The 18,938-nt window shown below is 43.2% G+C and overlaps 1 protein-coding gene across 1 annotated transcript in view; it reads right to left on the reverse strand.

Annotated features, from left to right (window-relative positions):
• Window positions 1-18,938, reverse strand: part of SLC12A2 (solute carrier family 12 member 2) — a 100,281-nt gene that overhangs the window by 30,144 nt on the left and 51,199 nt on the right. The window contains exons 11-14 of the mRNA XM_006271507.4: window positions 5,609-5,716; window positions 3,548-3,671; window positions 2,309-2,410; window positions 786-941 (exon numbers count right to left, since the gene is read on the reverse strand). Of these exons, the coding sequence (XP_006271569.2) occupies window positions 786-941; window positions 2,309-2,410; window positions 3,548-3,671; window positions 5,609-5,716 (490 nt within the window). The remainder of the gene's footprint in view (window positions 1-785; window positions 942-2,308; window positions 2,411-3,547; window positions 3,672-5,608; window positions 5,717-18,938) is intronic.

Genomic DNA, 18,938 nt, shown 5'->3' on the forward strand with positions numbered 1-18,938 from the left:
TTTAAAGGCAAAGGTCCCAACCACAAGTGACAAGGGAAGCCTCTGTCTGGCATGTAACAGATCAGAGGGGATAAGCAGCAAATAGTGCAGGAAAACTAGAGCAGGAGAGGAAGCAGAAAGCAGAGGAGACTGAACAGGGAGCAGGAAGCAGAGCTGGCAGGGGAAGGGGATCAGAGTAGAACCTGGGGAAGAGATGAAGCTAATTTGTGGAATGACTGCTGAAAAGGTTGGTCCCCACTGCTGTAAGGTATCATCCTGCCTTGCCTTCTGCCTGACTTCAGACTAAACACAGTTAACTACTTCTCTCTATATAGATACTTAACAGCACCTATATGTGCGCCAGATGCCTGCTCTGATGCATGTTTAATGAAGTCTGCTGGAGCATGCTAATTAGTATGCTCCAGCAACCTCGGCATCACATGCATTCAGTGTCCCCGTGCTTCAAAATGGCAGTTGGGACACATTAACTAGAGTTCATTGAACAAGCCTTAGTTAAAGCACCCCCACCGCCATTTTGAAGCATGGAACACTAAATACGTGAGATACTGTGGGTGCTTTAATTAGAATGGCTCCCAAGAGCTGCTCTGATTAAAGTGCTCCCCCTCCCCCCCCAACCCTGTAGCATGTGTAAGGATACCCTAAGACACCATTTGTTACATCATTAAAACCAGAGATTCCTCTATAACTAAAGGTATGGTTTCATTTAGATAGTTAAACTATAAGAAGATTAAAGTGATCCTAGGATTCCTAAAGTGTATTTTTTAGGAAAAAAGTTTTACACTCACCTGGTTTCTTATAAGTGACATAAATGTAGAGTCCGAGGACTATGACATATGTTAACAGTGCTGCCCACCAATTAATGACAAACATTACTATGCAGCACAGAATTGCCCCAATTAGAGAAATCCACATATTGTAATACTTAAAAGCAGGACGCCAACCTATTAAAAATGAAAACAAAAAGAAAAGGATTTAGCTATTACTAATAATGGAACAAACTGGTCAGACAATCTCTCTAAGCCCTCTGGTTCTTAGTGAATCCAAGACAATTTCAACAGTACACAGTAATAGATTACAGATTCCGGCACATTTATAATAAAAAGTCTGCCAATGATTTCTCACAATGTAAAGAAAGCTGCGCACATGTTAGAAACAGACAAGAAGAGAGGTCTTGATATAACAAAGACTATTTGTCACATTTTAAACTTGTTTAATCCTAGTTAAGAGGGAAAACAAGTTTATATATTACTTTATTTTTGCTTTGCAGTTTACCCTTTAGAAGATGGTACAGTATGAACCCCAACATAAATGTTCCATATTACCAAAGGGTCTTTCGTTCCCCATCGTTTCAGGAATACCGGCTAATATAATTTTAACTTTTTTGTTTATTTGGGTGATCAACAACTCCACAGCATTCAAAGATGGAGAAAGACAAATGCCATACAGTCAGGTACATCCATGAATGTGGCACCTGTACTCTTCCCTTGCCGCCCCAACCCAGAACACGAAAAGACTAGAACTCAGACAGCATACACAACAACGCAGCTAATGTACACCATATTCAAAGGGCTTCTTATATGTATGTATAATTTAGAAAAGTAATATTTTAACAGTAAGAGGATTTAGCTACACAAAGAATCAACATATGGAAAATTTCCACTGCTGGGATACGCAAGCAATAACAAAGATACATTCACAAAGTTTGCAAACACAAAATGAACCCTATGTTAAATGCTCCTATAAAAACATGAAGCATACTAAGGTGAGTTTGAGGGTTTGCAGCAGTTTCACTTTAAAAAAAATATCCAAGGTTACAACATTCCCAATGATGGTGAACTCTGTTCTATTACTAAAACACTTTTTTTCGAAGCTTATGACAAAAAAGATAGTTATAACAGACTTGCGTCTACTTCCTGAGGCTGGGGAAATCATTAACTCTTAAAGACAGATGAAAAACACAAGGAAGTGTAAGGAACTTAATATCACCTAAAAATCATCTGTAAATCGTCTTTTCATCCAAATTGCCTAAACCAAACACAGAATAGATTTACTTCCTAGAAGCAAAGCCAGCTAATCCCAGTCATTGGGGGGGGGGGGTGTTTGGGGGAGGCAGGATTTGTAAAGTAAATCCTGATCAATTCTGTTTGAGATAAAGTACCACTACTTCCACAAGCACCTTTCTACATAATTGAGTGTAATTTTCCCTCCTAATTTTCCCATTCATGATACAGAATTGGTCAGCACCACTTAACTTAAATTGAGTATTTCTGCACATAAAAGTAGCTTAAAATTTTTGTATGGCTCCTACCTGGAGATTTTGCAAGTGAAGCATGGAACACAGAGAAATTAATTAAGGCATATGAAGCCAAGAAGAAGTTGGAGATGATTGGAGCGATGACATTCAGTTCAGCTAAAAAAAACAAAACAAAACAAAAAAACACATACACAAAAGCAAGTGGTTATTAGCCTCACTGTCAAAATATTTAAAAGACTGCAGGACCAAAAGTTTGCTACAAAAGTCTATTTCTCAAGTAGAAAATGCTACAACAGGATTCAGATATTTATGACCATTCTACTATAAAACTCTTAACTGCAGGGTTTTTTTGTTTTGTTTTAAACAGAAAGGCAATTCCTTCAATGTATATTACAAGTATTTTCGCTATACAGGGTCACTCACTGCAAGTTTTTTTGGTTTTTGTTTTTAGGAAAAAGTTCCAGCCTACTTAACTTGCACGTACACTCATGACTAACAAAACTGTTTGAAACTCAATGTATCGCTACACTATTTGTCAATTCAGAGCGTTTATAAACAGGCTTTGTGAAAAAGCCCGTTCACACTAAATTCTTAATACTCTGCAATTATGCAAGATCAGGAAATGGATATATGCTGAACTGCTTAGGGTAAATAGAGAATCAAGTACTGGGGATGGGAGCTATAAAGCAAGTGAAGTCTCACTCCCCCAGGCAAAGAGGGAAGGCACTTCCTATAGTTAATGGAAGATCTAGAACAAAGCTACTAACTGCTAATGCAACCCCTTTTGCCAGTAGTGGCAAATTTCCTTTTTTGCAATAGATGAGCTTATAAAATAATCTTGGCATATTTAAATAGGTGTGTAATTTTGAGAACCAGTTTTTGGTGTCATTAAAATCTGTAGGAAAAAAAAAAAATGGCTGCAATGTCTGCGCTGTACAGAATTGAGAAGATGACCAGTAGCTTTGCCCTTTCTCCTTCCCAAGACGAAAGAAGGTTAGAGTCTGGGAGACTTAAAAGATTAAAAAAGGAAATTTGGATTTAATAAAAGTTATAGTAATTTATTTTGTGGTATTGTCTTGATCATGAACAAATCAAGTAATTTCCAAACATGCAGGTGGACAATCCTCTAACCCACCTACTGAACAGTTTTAAAAAAGACAACCAAACAACTTCTAATCTAAAAATCACTACCCAAGACCTTGAAGACCCTCCTCATCAAAGCATGGGAAACAGTATAGAAGGTTCATAACAAATATATTAATTATAACTACAAATTTAAAATTAAAAACTAACCAATTAATATGAATCCAAGAGCTATTAAGAATGTTAACATATATCCTCTTAATGGTTCATTGTTCTTCCCATAACCTTTAGCAAACATTAGGAAACCAGGGTAGATATTGTCCTTGCATAAAGCCTGGAAAAAAAAAAAAATACAAAGTTTGTATCTAAGCCAGGTTTTGCACAAGACGCACCAATGCATTTCAGAGGCAATGTTATCTAAGAGGGTATGGAGTTTGAATCAGGGACATATTAGTTCTATTCACAACATTGTGCCTTTGCTTCACTGTCTGATCTTGAGGAAAGTAAAAAATGAGCAACGGAAAAGTGTCATCAATAAAAATGAGTGGATTTGCTCTTTTTAAAATGTGTTATTGATATCATTACGATGAAAAGAATAATTCTTGACATCCACTATGGAAAAAAAATACATCTCTCCAATTCAACACAGTGCATTTACTTAGAATTTTTACCAGCTCCATTTCCTGTCTGGTTTCTCTGCTTTTAAGTATATATACACACCAACTAATAGCTTCCAAACATTCTAAAGACTAAGGTTTTCTTTCCAGAAGAGATGCAACAAGCAGAGTCAAGTCACGCTAACCTGCAAAACAATATTCCCTTACTTCTGCCTACAGGAACCACCTCCAGGCAAAATGCATTTACCTTGTCTTTAAATCTAAAGCTCTAAGCAGATCTATGCTCCCCAAGACGACAACAAACAGTAGCAGTTTGTTCAAGATTTCATTGCAGTAACTCTAGTTCAGTGATAGCCAACCTTTTTGGCAGACATGCCACAAGTTAAGCCCCAACCCTCCAAGTACCACTCCATTCCCCAGAGGTTTACCCAATAAAGGAGGGGGCTCAATCCTCCAGCTGCATAGAGTGGAGAGGAGGCAGGAATCTGAGAAAGGTTAACCCTTCTCTGTTCCCACAACAGTATAATTTTATAGGATAAGCAAAGATCCAAAGACCTGAACTCAGTGGTGGTTGCAGGGCCAGGGAAGGGTCCCTGGCACCTCACCTGACCTCTCACAGCAGCACCCTGCTACCACTCTGCTCCACATGGCCAGAGACTGAGCCCCTCTGCCTCCACTCCCACAGTTCACTTTATTGAAATACTAGGGCTTGCAGGCCATAGCAGCTGAAATGCCACCTGTAGCATGCATGCACCAGGTTGGCCACCCCTGCACTGTCTGGTCTCTTGGCAACAGATGTTCCACTGTAAGGCAACTGTAATACAGTCACCACTCAAATACTGACACCTGGCACCAATATCCAGACAAAAGGGCATGTGGCAGGAGCAGTGGAAGGAGCCACAAGTATAATTCTCCCTTCCCAACACTCAGGAGACAAGAGAGAAGCAGTTTTTCAGTGGCTGGAGAGGGCTACCTTGAGGGTCCAACCCTTCCCCCAACCATGCAGTGCTGCAATTTTAAGTGCACCACAAAAACAAATTAAAAAGGCACCGTTAAAAAAAAAAAAAAACCTGGCTGAATCGCTGGCCATATTTACACAATGTAAATATTTGTGTTTATATTCCATGGATGTAAACATCTGTGGAAACGATGCCCTCACTTCAAGCGTACCATACTGCCTCCTAAACAGGAAGCAGCATAGCCAGGTCCATAGAGGTGGATAAGTTAGCATTGCAAAGGGACAGTACCAGTTACCCCACCAGGATGTTGTACAGACAGGACCATTCTGCTTCAGGGTTAGGAAACAACCCACACAGAGCAGCAGATTCCTTGAAGGCTCTGCTACCAAATACAGTAAGTTTACAATGAGCCCTGGCTTCTGCACACAACCGTCCAAGCTCAGAATCTCAACCCTGGGGAGAGCAAAAACAAAATGGATATTTGGAACGTAGCATCTTCTCGCTGCGCATTGTAACAGTAGGGGCTACCATCTGTTCCAAGTAAAATAGTTAAATATCAACACTTTGACCTTAAGTGGTATCAATCAAAACGGCCAACATACAAAAACTCCCCATTCTCTAAAAGTTGAGTTTAAAATCAGATTAAATAAAACTGTTTTTCTTTGAAAGAAAGTGATTATGGCATGGCTGCTTACCTGGAAAATCTTAGGTGCACTCACTAAGGAGGCCAGTGCAGATGAAAGGGTGGCTGAGAAAATGCCTGCAGAAATCAGTGGTGCAAATCCCGATACCATGCTCATTACCTGAAAGCAGGAAAGAAACTGTTATAGGCATCTAAGAGCACTATGCAGACTACCTGAGAACAAAAAAAAAATTGTACAGTCAAAAGAGAAAAGTGCTACACAGACCACAAATTAGAGACCACAAAAACAGTTAGGAACTGCAAATGCAAAATGGTGTTAATGGATTTTTGCTTTTTTATCTCTACAATGTTTAGACTTACACACCACATACTGTTTCTCAGGCAAAGTATGTAGGCCATTAGGTTGGTTTCCTCTTACCACTAAGAGTCAGTTAAAAGTTATGTGTACACTGATATTTATACCAATTTTGGTGACATCCCCCACCAGCCTCAGCCATGCAAGTCATTCCTCCATTCCCTCTGTAACAACTTGTAAGCTAAAAAGCCACTTAACACAAGGCTTCTTATTCCTCAGGTGCCACACTAAGATATAGCTCAGACTACTTTGCAGCATATGATCATCACTTCCAAACTACTTTTGGTTGCCACAATACTTTTCTTCCCTGTGGAAGGGGAAAGAAAGTCTCTACTTATGGACAGTGGGGAAAAGGAGGGTTGGAGTCTGAAAGGGCTGAAAGAAAGCAAGAGGGTATTATGGAAGTCCATGTGCAGTAGACATACTCACATGAGCTGCCAACATTAAAGTTACAAAACACTGTAAAAATAAAGGGGGGAAATGGACTAGGAAGTGACCACCTGCAGCATCCACCTCAATACTAGAAGTCTAGCAAAGATTGCATTTCTGGAAAGGATGAATATTACCATGGTTGTAGCACAGGTGTTCACAGTATACACAGTCAGCCACTTTTGACTCGAGAACAACTTTAACAGTGATCCTAACTATGAACATAGGCCTTAAGGGTGCTGTCTGTAGCCACTGAACAAAGTAAGGATTGTCAGTCATTCATTCTAATGCAGCAATTACAGATCAGCAAGCATTTGTGATAGTTGTGATAGAACATGGGAAAAACAAGGCAGAATACAGCAAGCTTTATAGTTCCATTCATCAAAAACAAAGATGCACAGACACCCCACACGCACAGTCAGTCAGTCAGTCACAGGAACACTTCCTTCCAATAAATCATTGTACATCTCAACTCATGAATGACTTATACCTTTTCTAACTTAAGGCCTCCACCACTGAGATTTACAATTATTGCATTTTGCACAAGAAAGGGAAGGATGGGGATGAAAGGGTTTATTTTTCTTACCCTAATCTAATAATTACTGGGTGTGTCTTCACATGCAATTAATTTGAAGCAGTAAACTCCAGTGGATTTTCTCCTTTAAAGGAGAACAACATGGGAAATGGTGGGTTCCCCCTTGCAGGCTGGCAGGGGCTGGAGGAGTGGGACACAGGGGGTGCCACATACCCGTACATGTGCACACATGTACATGACCAGCAATACAGCCAGGCAGCAGTGGAGAGCAGCTCTCCCAGTAGGTAAGTTATGTGGGGGGGGGGAAAAGAGGTGCAGATTTGGACCCCCATGATGCCAGAAGGAGAGGGGCAGGGTTGGCAACTGGGGCTGGAGGTGCTGCCCAGCTGGGCCAATGCCCAGGACCCAAACACATAGCTGCAGGACCTGGCTGGGGGAGTGAGACAGAGCAACAGGTGGCTTGTCTGGGGGGCAGCTGGCTCCCCACTTCTGCATGCACTCCCGGAGAGGAGGGTATGGCAGGGGATGAGGGACACGTGTCTTCCCCAATTCATGCACGGGGCCTGGGAGGACGCAGGCTGCCCACAGTGAGGCTCGAACCTCCCTGCCCTGCTGCCATTCCCCCAGAGACTTGTGTGGGCCAGTGGACAGGACCTAGCAGGGGAGACTGGAGAGGCTTGGTACTGCCACCACCAGTATCCCCGTGCCAGCTGCACCATTGTGAGGCACCCCCTGCCTTCCTGGAAGCAGCGTCAGGAAACAACTCCATGCTGCCACCCCTGCTGCTGCCAGTGGGTAGGGGACATCTCACCATGGCGGTGCAGTTGGCACAGGACTCCCAGTGGCAGCACCAAGCCACTGTGCCTTCCCATGCTGGATCCCACCTGCTGGCCTGTGAATGGCTCTGGGAGGTGGGCAGCAGGGTGGAGGAACCCCAAGCCCCATAGCAAACAACCCTCACCCTCCCCCATAGGCTCTGCTCAACTCCAGCCAGGCTGCCCATAGGGGTGGGGGGAGGGAGGGGACTGAGCTCCACTCCAGCTGTGACAGCCGAGTCTCAGGCATTGCTGGGGGTGGCCAAGAGGCTACAGGCCTTGGCCCCATATCTCTGGCAGCTGAGAGCCCCCTCCAGCAGAGCTGGAGAGGGCAGGGGGCTGCAGGTTGGGAGTGAGGGACAGTGGCATAGGCAGGGACAGGGCACTGGCATATCAGGGCTGCTCAATGCCACAAAAGCAGCAGGGGGGACAGCTGCAGCTGGACATGCATTCTCCTGAGCAAAGGGGGCAGGAGGAGCTCTGATTTTTGAGGACAAGTAAGCCACAATCTAAAATGCCAAAAAATAGGTATTTGGAATTTATTATAATTATTGAGGCTCTGGCAGGCTTCCAAATTGCTTTAAAATTGTAAATATACTCAATAAACCATTGTGTTTAACTGAGGTTCTTTGAGTAGATGTGATATCTTTTATTAGATCAACTGAGTAGTTGGAACAAAATTCCTTGCAAGCTTTCGAGCACAAGCACCTTTTTTCAGGCATACAGAGACTTTGGGATTTTTTTAAAATCAGAGAATTTGGAAGCTTTAAAAACAGAGAAAACTAAGATTGCTAGTCATCACCACAGCTGTTCAGCATCTTCCTATGTTAAATGTGCACTTTGTCTAGTTGAAATAGGTCAAACATCTACCTTAAAGAGTCATGTGTGCGCTCTCAGTCAAACACAGGATACTTCCAAATCATAACATTTAAAATACGTCGGAATATTAAGCTGGTTGGGGGAAAAGGCATTTATTTGTGATGTAGTTTTTTAAAATGGAGGACTTGCAAAAAACACAGTGTTTTTAAACAGATATCTTCCATAAGCTACCCTCGAGATCTGTATACCAATGATTGGCATACACAACAGATAGGCAGAAAGTTAAACCAGGTTAAGAATGAGTGAAGTTTCACTTTTTTGGGTATGTTTTCCTAACCCACAGTAAATGTAGGTGTGCCCAGCCAGGTCAGTGCAAAGAGCAGCGTGCTCACTGAGACTGACTGATGTAGGCCAAGTGCCTAACACTCGCTCCTGCTGGGTATCTAGAGGGTTTCTCTTGAGGGAGATCCCTCTTTACTTGCCTACCATGACTCGATTGTGAAAAGAAAACACTAGGGAGGGAGGCTCCAACAGGTGGTACCCACCCCTCAGGGAGGTTCTCTTTAAACATGTTTCATGAGGCTCTTCCTCTCCCTCACCCCTTCCACACGCCAACCGGATTTTACCAAAATGGTGCACGATGACACTAACTGGTGCAACCATGGTGTGCATACCAGTGACCCATATGATGTGACAAGGTTGCTCATGCCAGGTGTCACCGAATGCAGTGTCTGCTATCGTGGACCATTTATTGGCCCAACTTGGATAATCAAATATTTATTTTGGATCAGTTCTTGAAACAAATAGCCTTGGGCTTGGCCCCTCAATCACAAGGCTTAAATTGTAATTCCAAAAGAAATACCAAAAGGGTGTCAGTTAAGTCTAGATCTAAGCCTCATGTCAGGTGTTGTCAACCTGGAGGACGCATAACCCCAGGGGTACTTGGGAAGGCCCTAGGGGGTACGCATGGGCGGGGACAGAGCGCCACCACCCACTACCCCATGCTGCCACCTCCCAGAAGCAGGGCTGGGGCAAGGGCAGCGGTGCCCCTTCACGGTCTGCACAGGCACCACCCATGAGGGCAGGGGGGAAGCTCGCATGCAGTGGCTGCCATTGCCACCCACCACCCTGAGCTGCCACTGCTCTGTGTCTGGCTGTGCACCACACCCAACCCCCCACTCCATGTCCAGCTGCTGGGGGTACACTTATTTAAAAAGGTTGAAAACCCCTGCCTTACCAACTTCAGTCTCAGACAATCACCATGGGTGAACAAAGTCCATGCCTATAATTTATCTTCAGGATCTGAGTTCATATCCCGTCAAAGTTCAGTAATCAAACTAATTTTGTCAAAGAACTCTAACTCAATTAGCTCCACTGCTGAAGGAGAGTGAAATATGCACTGTTCATCACCCTTCTCCGGGTGTAGTCACCGGCAGTCCGGGTACTCAGTCTTTTGGAAGGGGTGTCCCCTCCAAACAATAATGAAACTCAAAGAAAACAGCCCCTTCAGGACCCCCCAAGTCTGGCACGAGACAGGGGTATTCACAGTCACACATCCCTTATGCTTCTGTCGTATGGGTGAGGGATCCACTCAATCCTTCAGACTTTCCCTGGCCTTAATCTCTGAGGATGAGAACCCCTCCAGGTTCTCTCCTTGCAGGCTGCAGTGTCTTCTCCCTGCATCCTGAGCTGTCTGTTCCACTGGAGCCAGAGGGTTCTCTTGGATGCCTCTGCCAGGCTCAGCTGCCCAGGTCTACCAACATTCTTGAGTCAGGAGGCTCTCCTGGCTGCTTCCATCTGGCTCAACTGCCTGGCTCTGGCATGCTGGGCATGATCTTTGTGTGTAGGTGGATGTGCAGAGTGACACACAAGGAGCATGTGCTTTTAAAATGGCATTGCAGCACCCCATGCTGCTCTATTGCTGTGGATCAGCAATAGATCCTGCCGGTAAGTTGCGCCTGTCACCAGCCCTTCCCAGGCTGACTTTCCCTAAGAGCTGAGGCCATTTGGGGTGCAGTCCACTCTTTCCATGGGACACTAAGCTCCCTTGCTGCATCACACAGCAACAGTAGTAAATTGACTATTCTTCTAGATAAGTGTATTAGGACTGTTTAGATAGTCTTGTTCTTTTCTGGGCATTACCAAAATGATGCTATTTAAAAATGGTTTTGAAGGAGGAAGGAAAAAAACAAAACAAAACAAACAAACAAGCAATTTCTTCAAATTCTCTGTCTCAAAAAAAAAAAAAATTAAATTCAGAATGTCCTGGATAAACTGAAGAAGTGGTCCAAAATCAAATAGGATCAAATTCAACAGACAAATCCTGAGTTTGAGAAGCAAAAATTCAAGAAAAAAACTGGAAAGAATTCAGTAAGGAGCAACAAAAAATATTAGAGGCCTGGGAAGCATAACGAATGCAGGTTTGCAGGTCACTGGTATGCAGACTGAAAGAACTAGCTTTGCTTAGTCTGGAAAAGAAAAAGGGGGGGTGGTGAGTGTGGATTTGATAAGTCTTCAAAATACCTGAATGAAGATTACAGAGCAGATGGAGATAGCCTTTTCTCCGCAGCTGTAGGGGATAGGACTAGAAGAAATGGCCTCAGACTGCAGCAGAGAAAATTTAGGTTGGACAGTCAGGGATAAGCAGAGAGCTGGACTAAATCCCTTAAGGTCCCTTTCCATCCATATTTTCTTACCACCCTATACCATCCCCAAATCCTGGATCACTTGCTGATACTGGAAGGTAATCTGAAATACTGCCAGTTTAACACACACCACAGGAGTTTTTCCCTTCGCCTACCACACACTGCCTGCAGCTCTGAAGTTCTAATCACTTTGATTTTTCCAATATTCCATGACGTGATGAATACACTGAAATAATCAAGGTCATATCAAACAGCTAACAAAATTTATGTTGGATGACAGTGATTGGAGTGGAGTGTTTTGTTTATCGTTATGACAAAGATGTTATTTTAAAGGTCTCTTCTGTCAGGAACCAAGCAAAAGGCAAGTGACAGAACTAAAACCCAAGTATTTTTTCCCTCTTGTGCTGTCATATTACAAGTCCTACGGAAACAAAGACATTTAACTACCTTTTTAATAACAGTCACAATTTAACACTAAAAGTACTGTTTTGTACATAACTAAGACCTAAAGCAGCCTGCCTTTTTCAGCTTTGATAATATCTTAGAAAATCTGATTGGCTTTTTCAGTCACTGAGCAATACAAAACAGTTATGCCTTTCAAATGCAGTATCAGTGTCAAGTATGCATTACTTGCCCTAAATGAATACCTCTTTCACCCTAGCAATTCAGTATAATGATGGGGGGAGGGCAAAGAAGGAAGGGAATCTGTTTCAATATTAATGCTGTTCAAAGAATAGAAATTATTTTAAGATGTTTCTGTTCTGTGAGGACTACAGAAACCACTACAAATCTTCAAAGCTACTTCTTCATGCAATGTACACGTTAGTGTACAAATTAAGTATGCCTGCACATAGCATACATTAGTTCTAAAGTATTATTAGTACTATTCAACCATCAGTACACTCGCTAGCATCATGACCGAAAGAGACTTGGGGGTCATGACTGACCACAAGATGAATATGAGCCACCAATGCAATGCTGCAGCTGGCAAAGCAAATAAAATCCTGGCTTGCATCTACTGATGCATCTCGGGCAAGACCCAAGATGTCATCCTCCCGCTTTACTCTGCCTTGGTGAGGCTGCAGCTGGAGTGATGCATCCAATTCTGGGCTCCGCACTTTAGAAAGGACTTGGAGAAGCTTGAGAGTCTAGAGGAGAGCCACATGCATGATCAGAGGTCAAGAGAGCAGGCCTTATAGAGGAGAGGCTGAGAAGCCTGGTACTTCAGCCTGGAAAAGCATAGGCTCAGGAGGAACTTGGTGGGAGCCTATAAGTACATAAGGCATTTCCATCAGGATCTGGGAGAACATCTGTTCAACAGGGCACACCAAGGGAAGACGAGGTCAAATGGTCACAAACTGCTGGAAGACCGTTTTAGACTGGACATAAGGAAAAACTTCTTTATCGTCCAAGTCTGGAACAGACCCCCCCCCCCAAGAGTGATGCAAACACCTACTCTGGACACATTCAAATGATTATCTTGCTGGAGTCATCTGACCCCAGCTGACTTCCTGCCCTTTGGGTCAGGGACTGGACCTGATGATCTCGTGAGGTCCCTTCCAGCCCTAATGTCTATGAAATCTATAGATTATAAGGGTGCCTGTACACATGTGGGTATGCTGTTCTGATGCAGAGTAATTACGGCATGTTGGAGCAGACTCGAATAAGTCGAGTCTGCTGGAGTGTGCCAATTAGCATGCTCCAGCCAACCTCCATATCTCATGTTTCAGAACCCCACGCTTCAAAATGGTTTATCTTTAACTAAAGCTCACTGAGCTGCTGCTATTTTGAAGCACAGGGACACTGACACACAAGATGCTGTAGGCGCTTTAATTAGAGCAGCTCTGAGAGCATGTACAAGAACTCCCTGTTCCTTGCATTATAGTAAATGACATTCAAGATTCATAGCCATATAAGGCCATTACGCACATGTGCAATTCCACTCCTGTGGGTACATAAAGACTATGGCCAGGTACAGGCATTACACAAACTGGTATACATGACTGTAAACTGGTCCACACCCACAACAGAACAGAAGTTGTTCAGGGCACATGGACTGGTTTAAAACTGGCAGATCCTGGTCTAAGACTGACCTGGATCAATGAGGTATTAGACTTAATCGGTTTAGGTTAGACAAGTTATTAAACTTCTGTACCACATGCCCTATCAATTCATGTCAGGTTATTGTCACCCTGGCATCCCAAGTGCCTTTGCATCTCCCCCCATTATGCCCTCCTCACAGGGACACGTGCTAGCACTCAATGGGTACCTGGCTGCTCTGGGCTGTCACAAACCCAAGCCGGCACAGACCCAGGCAGGTGGAGGATGCAGACTCATTCTGGGCAGCAGGGACAGGGGCACTCCACAAAATGAAGGATTGGGCCCCTCGGGCCTTCACACCAGTGGCAGCTGGCAGGATGTGCTATCATTGCCTGGCAGACTTGCACTGGGGTAGCAGGGACAGGAGTGCTCTACAGAAGAAAGGCCTGGGTATTTCAGCTGCTGCTGAGCTCTGAGGGGCCCGATCCTTCCTTCTACTGAGTACCCAAGCTATACCTCACTGGCTGCTGGCACACATCCCCAACCCCCTGCCATCACTGCACCCAGCCCAAGGCTTCCAGGAGACCCCCAGAGCAGGTCACCATGGCATACCCAGAAGGCTGGCCGCTGGTGGCAGGAGGTAGGAAGGGCATGCCATGGTGACCTGCTCTGTGGCTCTCCTAGAAGCCTAGGACTGGGCATGGGGGAGGGTCCATGGTGATGGCAGGGGGTTGGAAGTGTGTGCCTGGCAGTCGATCAGGGGTGGTCCCTGTTCACCTGGCATGTTGGGAGATGTGCAGGACCACCGCCAGCCTTCTGGCCTCAGCCAATGCTGGCATTTGTGCGCCCACTTCACATGTCTCTGTCGTCCCCCCCAACGGGTGAATGTATATTCTGTTTGATCCCAATTTAATCTATACAGCTTAGAAAAACCCACAAAGTTTTGATCAATTCTGTCTCAGGCTTTTTGAATCTCTTTCCATAGCGTATGTGCAGGCAATAAGCATTTTCTATATTAGCAGCCTTGTAGGCCTATCTACCCAGTCTAGAAATATATAAAAAGGGAAAAAACAGGTAAAGCATTCCCCTCAATTCCTTTACTAACCCAAAGTCCAGCTGCATCATTACAGTAGGGAAGGAGGATGAGTTATAGAATACATATGAGCATGACATTTGAGGGGGGGGGGGGGAAACGAGGACACACACACGACACACTGTAACAAAAAAAACCAACAAGAAGCAAACACACCTCTTCCCCCTACCCAGCACCACCAAAAATAGCTCCTGTAAGTATTAAAAAGAAAAAAAAAAAAATGGGAAAAACAAACACACCAAAACACCTTCTCTTAGTGATTGTTTACATCTAATCCACTCTTGGGAGGTTCCAAAGTAGTCATCTCATAGAATACAAATCTCTTCAATCTCAAATGAAAGCACATTAAAATAATTGTGTTGCCAAAGGCGGGATGTACTTGCCTATTGAACAGTATTTTGCAGATGCAAAGACTGAGTTTTACAGAGCATCTCAAGGATGTCTGTAATACATACTTTTTTTTTTTTTTTAAATTGATTTTGTAAAAGCAAACATTAGAAATCATTCATCTATAGTTGACAGATAAACTACATACGTATCTTTCACAAACAACCTTCTTTGGTAATCCCTTGCAGTCAAGGATGATTGTCTTCCATGATCATCTTATCTGTATGTCCAAGATGACTGACAAGGCCTATCCGGAATTGACAGACTCTGCTGCAGCTCAGACGTGTTTGTGTGGGGTGGGTGGTACTGGATTCTTGATTTGATCTGCAACATGCTGTTTCTGCTGCTCCAGTTTTTTCATCTCCTGTTGTTGTTATGAGGTTTCAAAGTGCTGACCAGACTCTTGCAGAGTCCTCCATTTGGGGTGGTCCTAGGCAGTAATCTCCCGCAACTTGACATAGGTGTTGCATCTTTTTTAAGTTGGCCTTGAGGACATCCCTGAAGCGCTTTCTCTACCTTCCTCTTGGGTGTACACCTTGGCTAAGCTGGGAGAAAACTTGCTTCGGGAGTCTAGAGTCAGATATCCAGGTGACATGGCCAGGCCAACAAAGTTGATATCAGATGATCCCTATCTTAGTACTCGTGGTGTTTGCTTGTAGGAAGGCGTTAACATTGGTGCATCTGTCTTCCCAGTGGATTTGGAGGATATTCTACAGGCAGCATTAATGATACTTCTCCAACAAGTTTTGATGTTTCCAGTATGCTGTCCATGTCTCAGCTCCATAGAGAAAGGTGGAGACTACTTGATGAGCCATGAGCTTGGTTTTGGATCTAATGTCATGATCTTCAAACATCTGTTTCTTCAGGGGTCCAAAGGCTGCACTTACATATTTGAGGCAATGTTGGACTTCTTCTATGTCAGCTTTCTGCAACAGATGGCTTCTGAGATATGGGAAATAATCAACATTCTCCAAAGTCTCACCATGGATCTACAGCATCATCAGCATACTGGAGCTCAATGATTGTGGGTGGGGTTTTGACTCAGAGTCCAGCTAGAAGCTGGCTGATGGTCAAATGTAGCATCGTGGCAAGGAATATTGAGACCAGTGGTGGAGCGATGTTGCAACCTTGCTAACTTCTGTTTTAGCCTCAGAGTGATCTGCAATAGATCTTATCACTCATATCATCATGGACCAGGCAGAGAATGGTGACAAATTTCAGTGGGCATCTGTACTTCAGAAGGATCCTCCACAAGACTTCTTGGCTGACAGCTCAAATCTTTCATGAGGTCAAAGAAGGCCACGTAGAGAGGCTTATGCTGTTTCTGGCATTTCTCCTGCAGCTGGCAAGCTGTGACGGTTATGTCAGTTGTGCCTCTTGATGCCCAAAAACAAAGGGGGGGGGAAAAAAGAAGGGAAAAGGGGTAGACAGAACAAGAGAGTGCAAGGACTAACATTTGAATTACCAAATTATTCCAAGAACTTCTCCCAAACTACACTAAACTTTTCAAAGCAGTTAAGTTTGCTAAACATGACTTTCCAGAGTTGCCAGCCATGCCATCTCATCAGATTCCAACTTTTGGAAATGTCCTACTCTTCCAAAAGAAGTAATATAATCACCTCTGTCAATAAGGCCCACTGCAAGACTGCAGCCTGGGAAGGCTTGTTTAAATTTCTTATACACAAGAACCCACATTTACCAAAAGGTGTCAGTGCTGTGTTAGAAACCATGTTAACTCTATAATTTCTTTGTAAAAAGAATTGATAATATGGCATGATGACCATGTGCTGCAAGCAATGTTTGGTCACATCACATCAATCTGTTTCTACTTCTAATATATTTATTTAATTTTAACTTTATAGGAGCCTAGTGCAGACAAAAAGTAATCTTTTGTTGTGCAAGACAAAGCCAAAAAAATAAATTGTCATTATTCAAATATTGTGAATTGCCAATTTCCATTGGGATTCCATTATCTGGACACACAGTTCTTTTTTCCACTTCAGTTGTAAATAGTCTACACTAGGTCTTATGCGATATTATATTTTCATGAAGTGATGGCACAAAATGTGGAAAAGCAGATTTCAAGGCAAAAAATAGATATATCTATCTGAACTTTTGCTACACCTAAAGCCTCAGGTCGAAACAGATCTTCTAATACTTGATGCAACCACATATTACTGTTCAACTGGTTTTAGAAGGCCAAATTTGTCACAAAACTCAGAAAAGATTTTAATAGGATTTCTTACTGGAAGCTGTTCTACATGACCAGTACCCTTATCCATCTACTTTCTCTACATCTAAAATGATCTTTCAAGGAGCACATAGTTATTTGAAAAGTTGTTTCATCAGACCTAGTAAAACAATACAGTACTCAAAACCAACAAGGGAGGAAGAGACGTACACCAGTTTTAGTTAGTTAAACTAGATTCTTCATAAACCTATATAAAATGTGGGACATGAAGATAATCTATAACATCAAGAATTCAATTTAAAGCAGAAAGAACATCAAATGAATTTCAGAGAAAAGATACTCTATCCAATTTCAATGAAAGTAATAGTACAGTAATACCTCCAGCAGAAGCCAATATTTGACACTGCTAAGATCAAAGTGCAAATGTTATTTAGCATGGTGTACATTCCTTTCTACTATTATGGACATCTCTTGCTTTAACTCAAACAACAAATATCCAAACGGTTAAGATGTCAAGACTATAGGCCTAGATGTAGTGTCTTTTCCCTTCTCCCATCTTAGTAATCAGATCCACTGTCAGAAGTAGAAAGAGTGACATACAAAGCTGTGGGGACCAAAGTTGTCTGGGTCACGCAGATGCAAATAGAATCAAAGTCTCATTCCTTTCGATAATTCAAATGTCAGATAAGTGGAATGGGGGAGCCTCTATGAACAGACTCCTCTTGCAAAAAACATTAGAAATGTATCAAGAAGATGCCTGAAGCTACTTCTGCAATAGCATAACTCAGGCAGGGCTGCTAAGGTTGTGTGTAGATGAAACGAGGGGCATGGGTGCACGACACTTTAAAGTGAGTTAAATGCTTTTGCATGACTTTAATGGTGTTGGTGTTTGCACGCCTCGGCGGCATATTGCGCAGTAATTCCAGGCACTGTAGCAAATTTGCAGGGTAACATGCCTTAAATGACTTGAGGCACAGCAAACAAACTTCTCTGAGGAGTTTTAGTTTACTGCCCTACAGCCATGGAGCAAAGCCGCTCGGGGGCCCAGTACTTCCCTCCGCAGTTGCGGTGCCCCCTGGGACCCCCTGAGCCAGGTACTGCAACTGCCACAGAGGCAAGCACCAGCCCTCCTGCAACTCAGGGACCGCTCCGCCCACCAGCAGCTCACCCTCCTCTCCTCACCACCAGAGAGGCAGGTAAATTCAGGTGTGCACACGACATAGGGGCTTAAAGGGCCCTAAATTGAAGTGGTATTTTTAAAAACCCACCACTTCAATTTAGGGCCCCTGTTCTATCTACACACACCCTAAGGCAGCATCTCCTCCCTGGGTGTCACTTAGAAGGTTGGGAGAAGCAGGGGGGGGAGAGAGTGTGCAGAACAGACAGCAGCTGCTGCAGCAGCCTCACAGCCACTGGTACCACCAACAGCCAGAAGTTACTGCTGCCCCAGGCATCCAGCTTCCTGATATGCCTCTGCATTCTGGAACAAGAGATACTGTACTTAGGCGACCACAAATGAAGAATTATTATTGTTGTTATTATTATTATTATTATTATTATACAACTAAATCAGGAAATTCAATTTGGAAAAATCTTTTTGATCAGTGTCTAAACCCATTCCTACACCAAAGCAGACATCTAAGTCAACTAAATCAACCCAAGTCTCAGTAGATGAATATCACTGGATGTGAATTTGGTGCTCAATGAACCACTCCCAAAAGAGAACTGCTTTGCTGCAAAAACAAGATAAATCTGGCACCTCCCATGCCTATTTTTGAATGTATATATTCAAATGTAGGTGTGGCGATTCTGTTTACATGCCTTCTAAAATTCTCCTTAACTTGATTCCTTTTCACAAGTTCTTAGCATGAAGTGTTATAAAAAAAACACAATCCAAAATTTTCAAACAAAGATGTTATCTAAAATGAAAACTAGAGATTAATCTAGACAAGATTTGATGCTACAGACAGATTATTCTTTGCTATACATTTTGAAGTCTGTTATATGTAGCTACTGGGCTAGATTTTGTCCTGCAGTTGAAACATTCTGCAAGTTGCTGCCAACTGAAAAGCA

Source organism: Alligator mississippiensis, chromosome 3 (genome assembly GCF_030867095.1).
Source record: "Alligator mississippiensis isolate rAllMis1 chromosome 3, rAllMis1, whole genome shotgun sequence".
NCBI lineage: Eukaryota > Metazoa > Chordata > Crocodylia > Alligatoridae > Alligator > Alligator mississippiensis.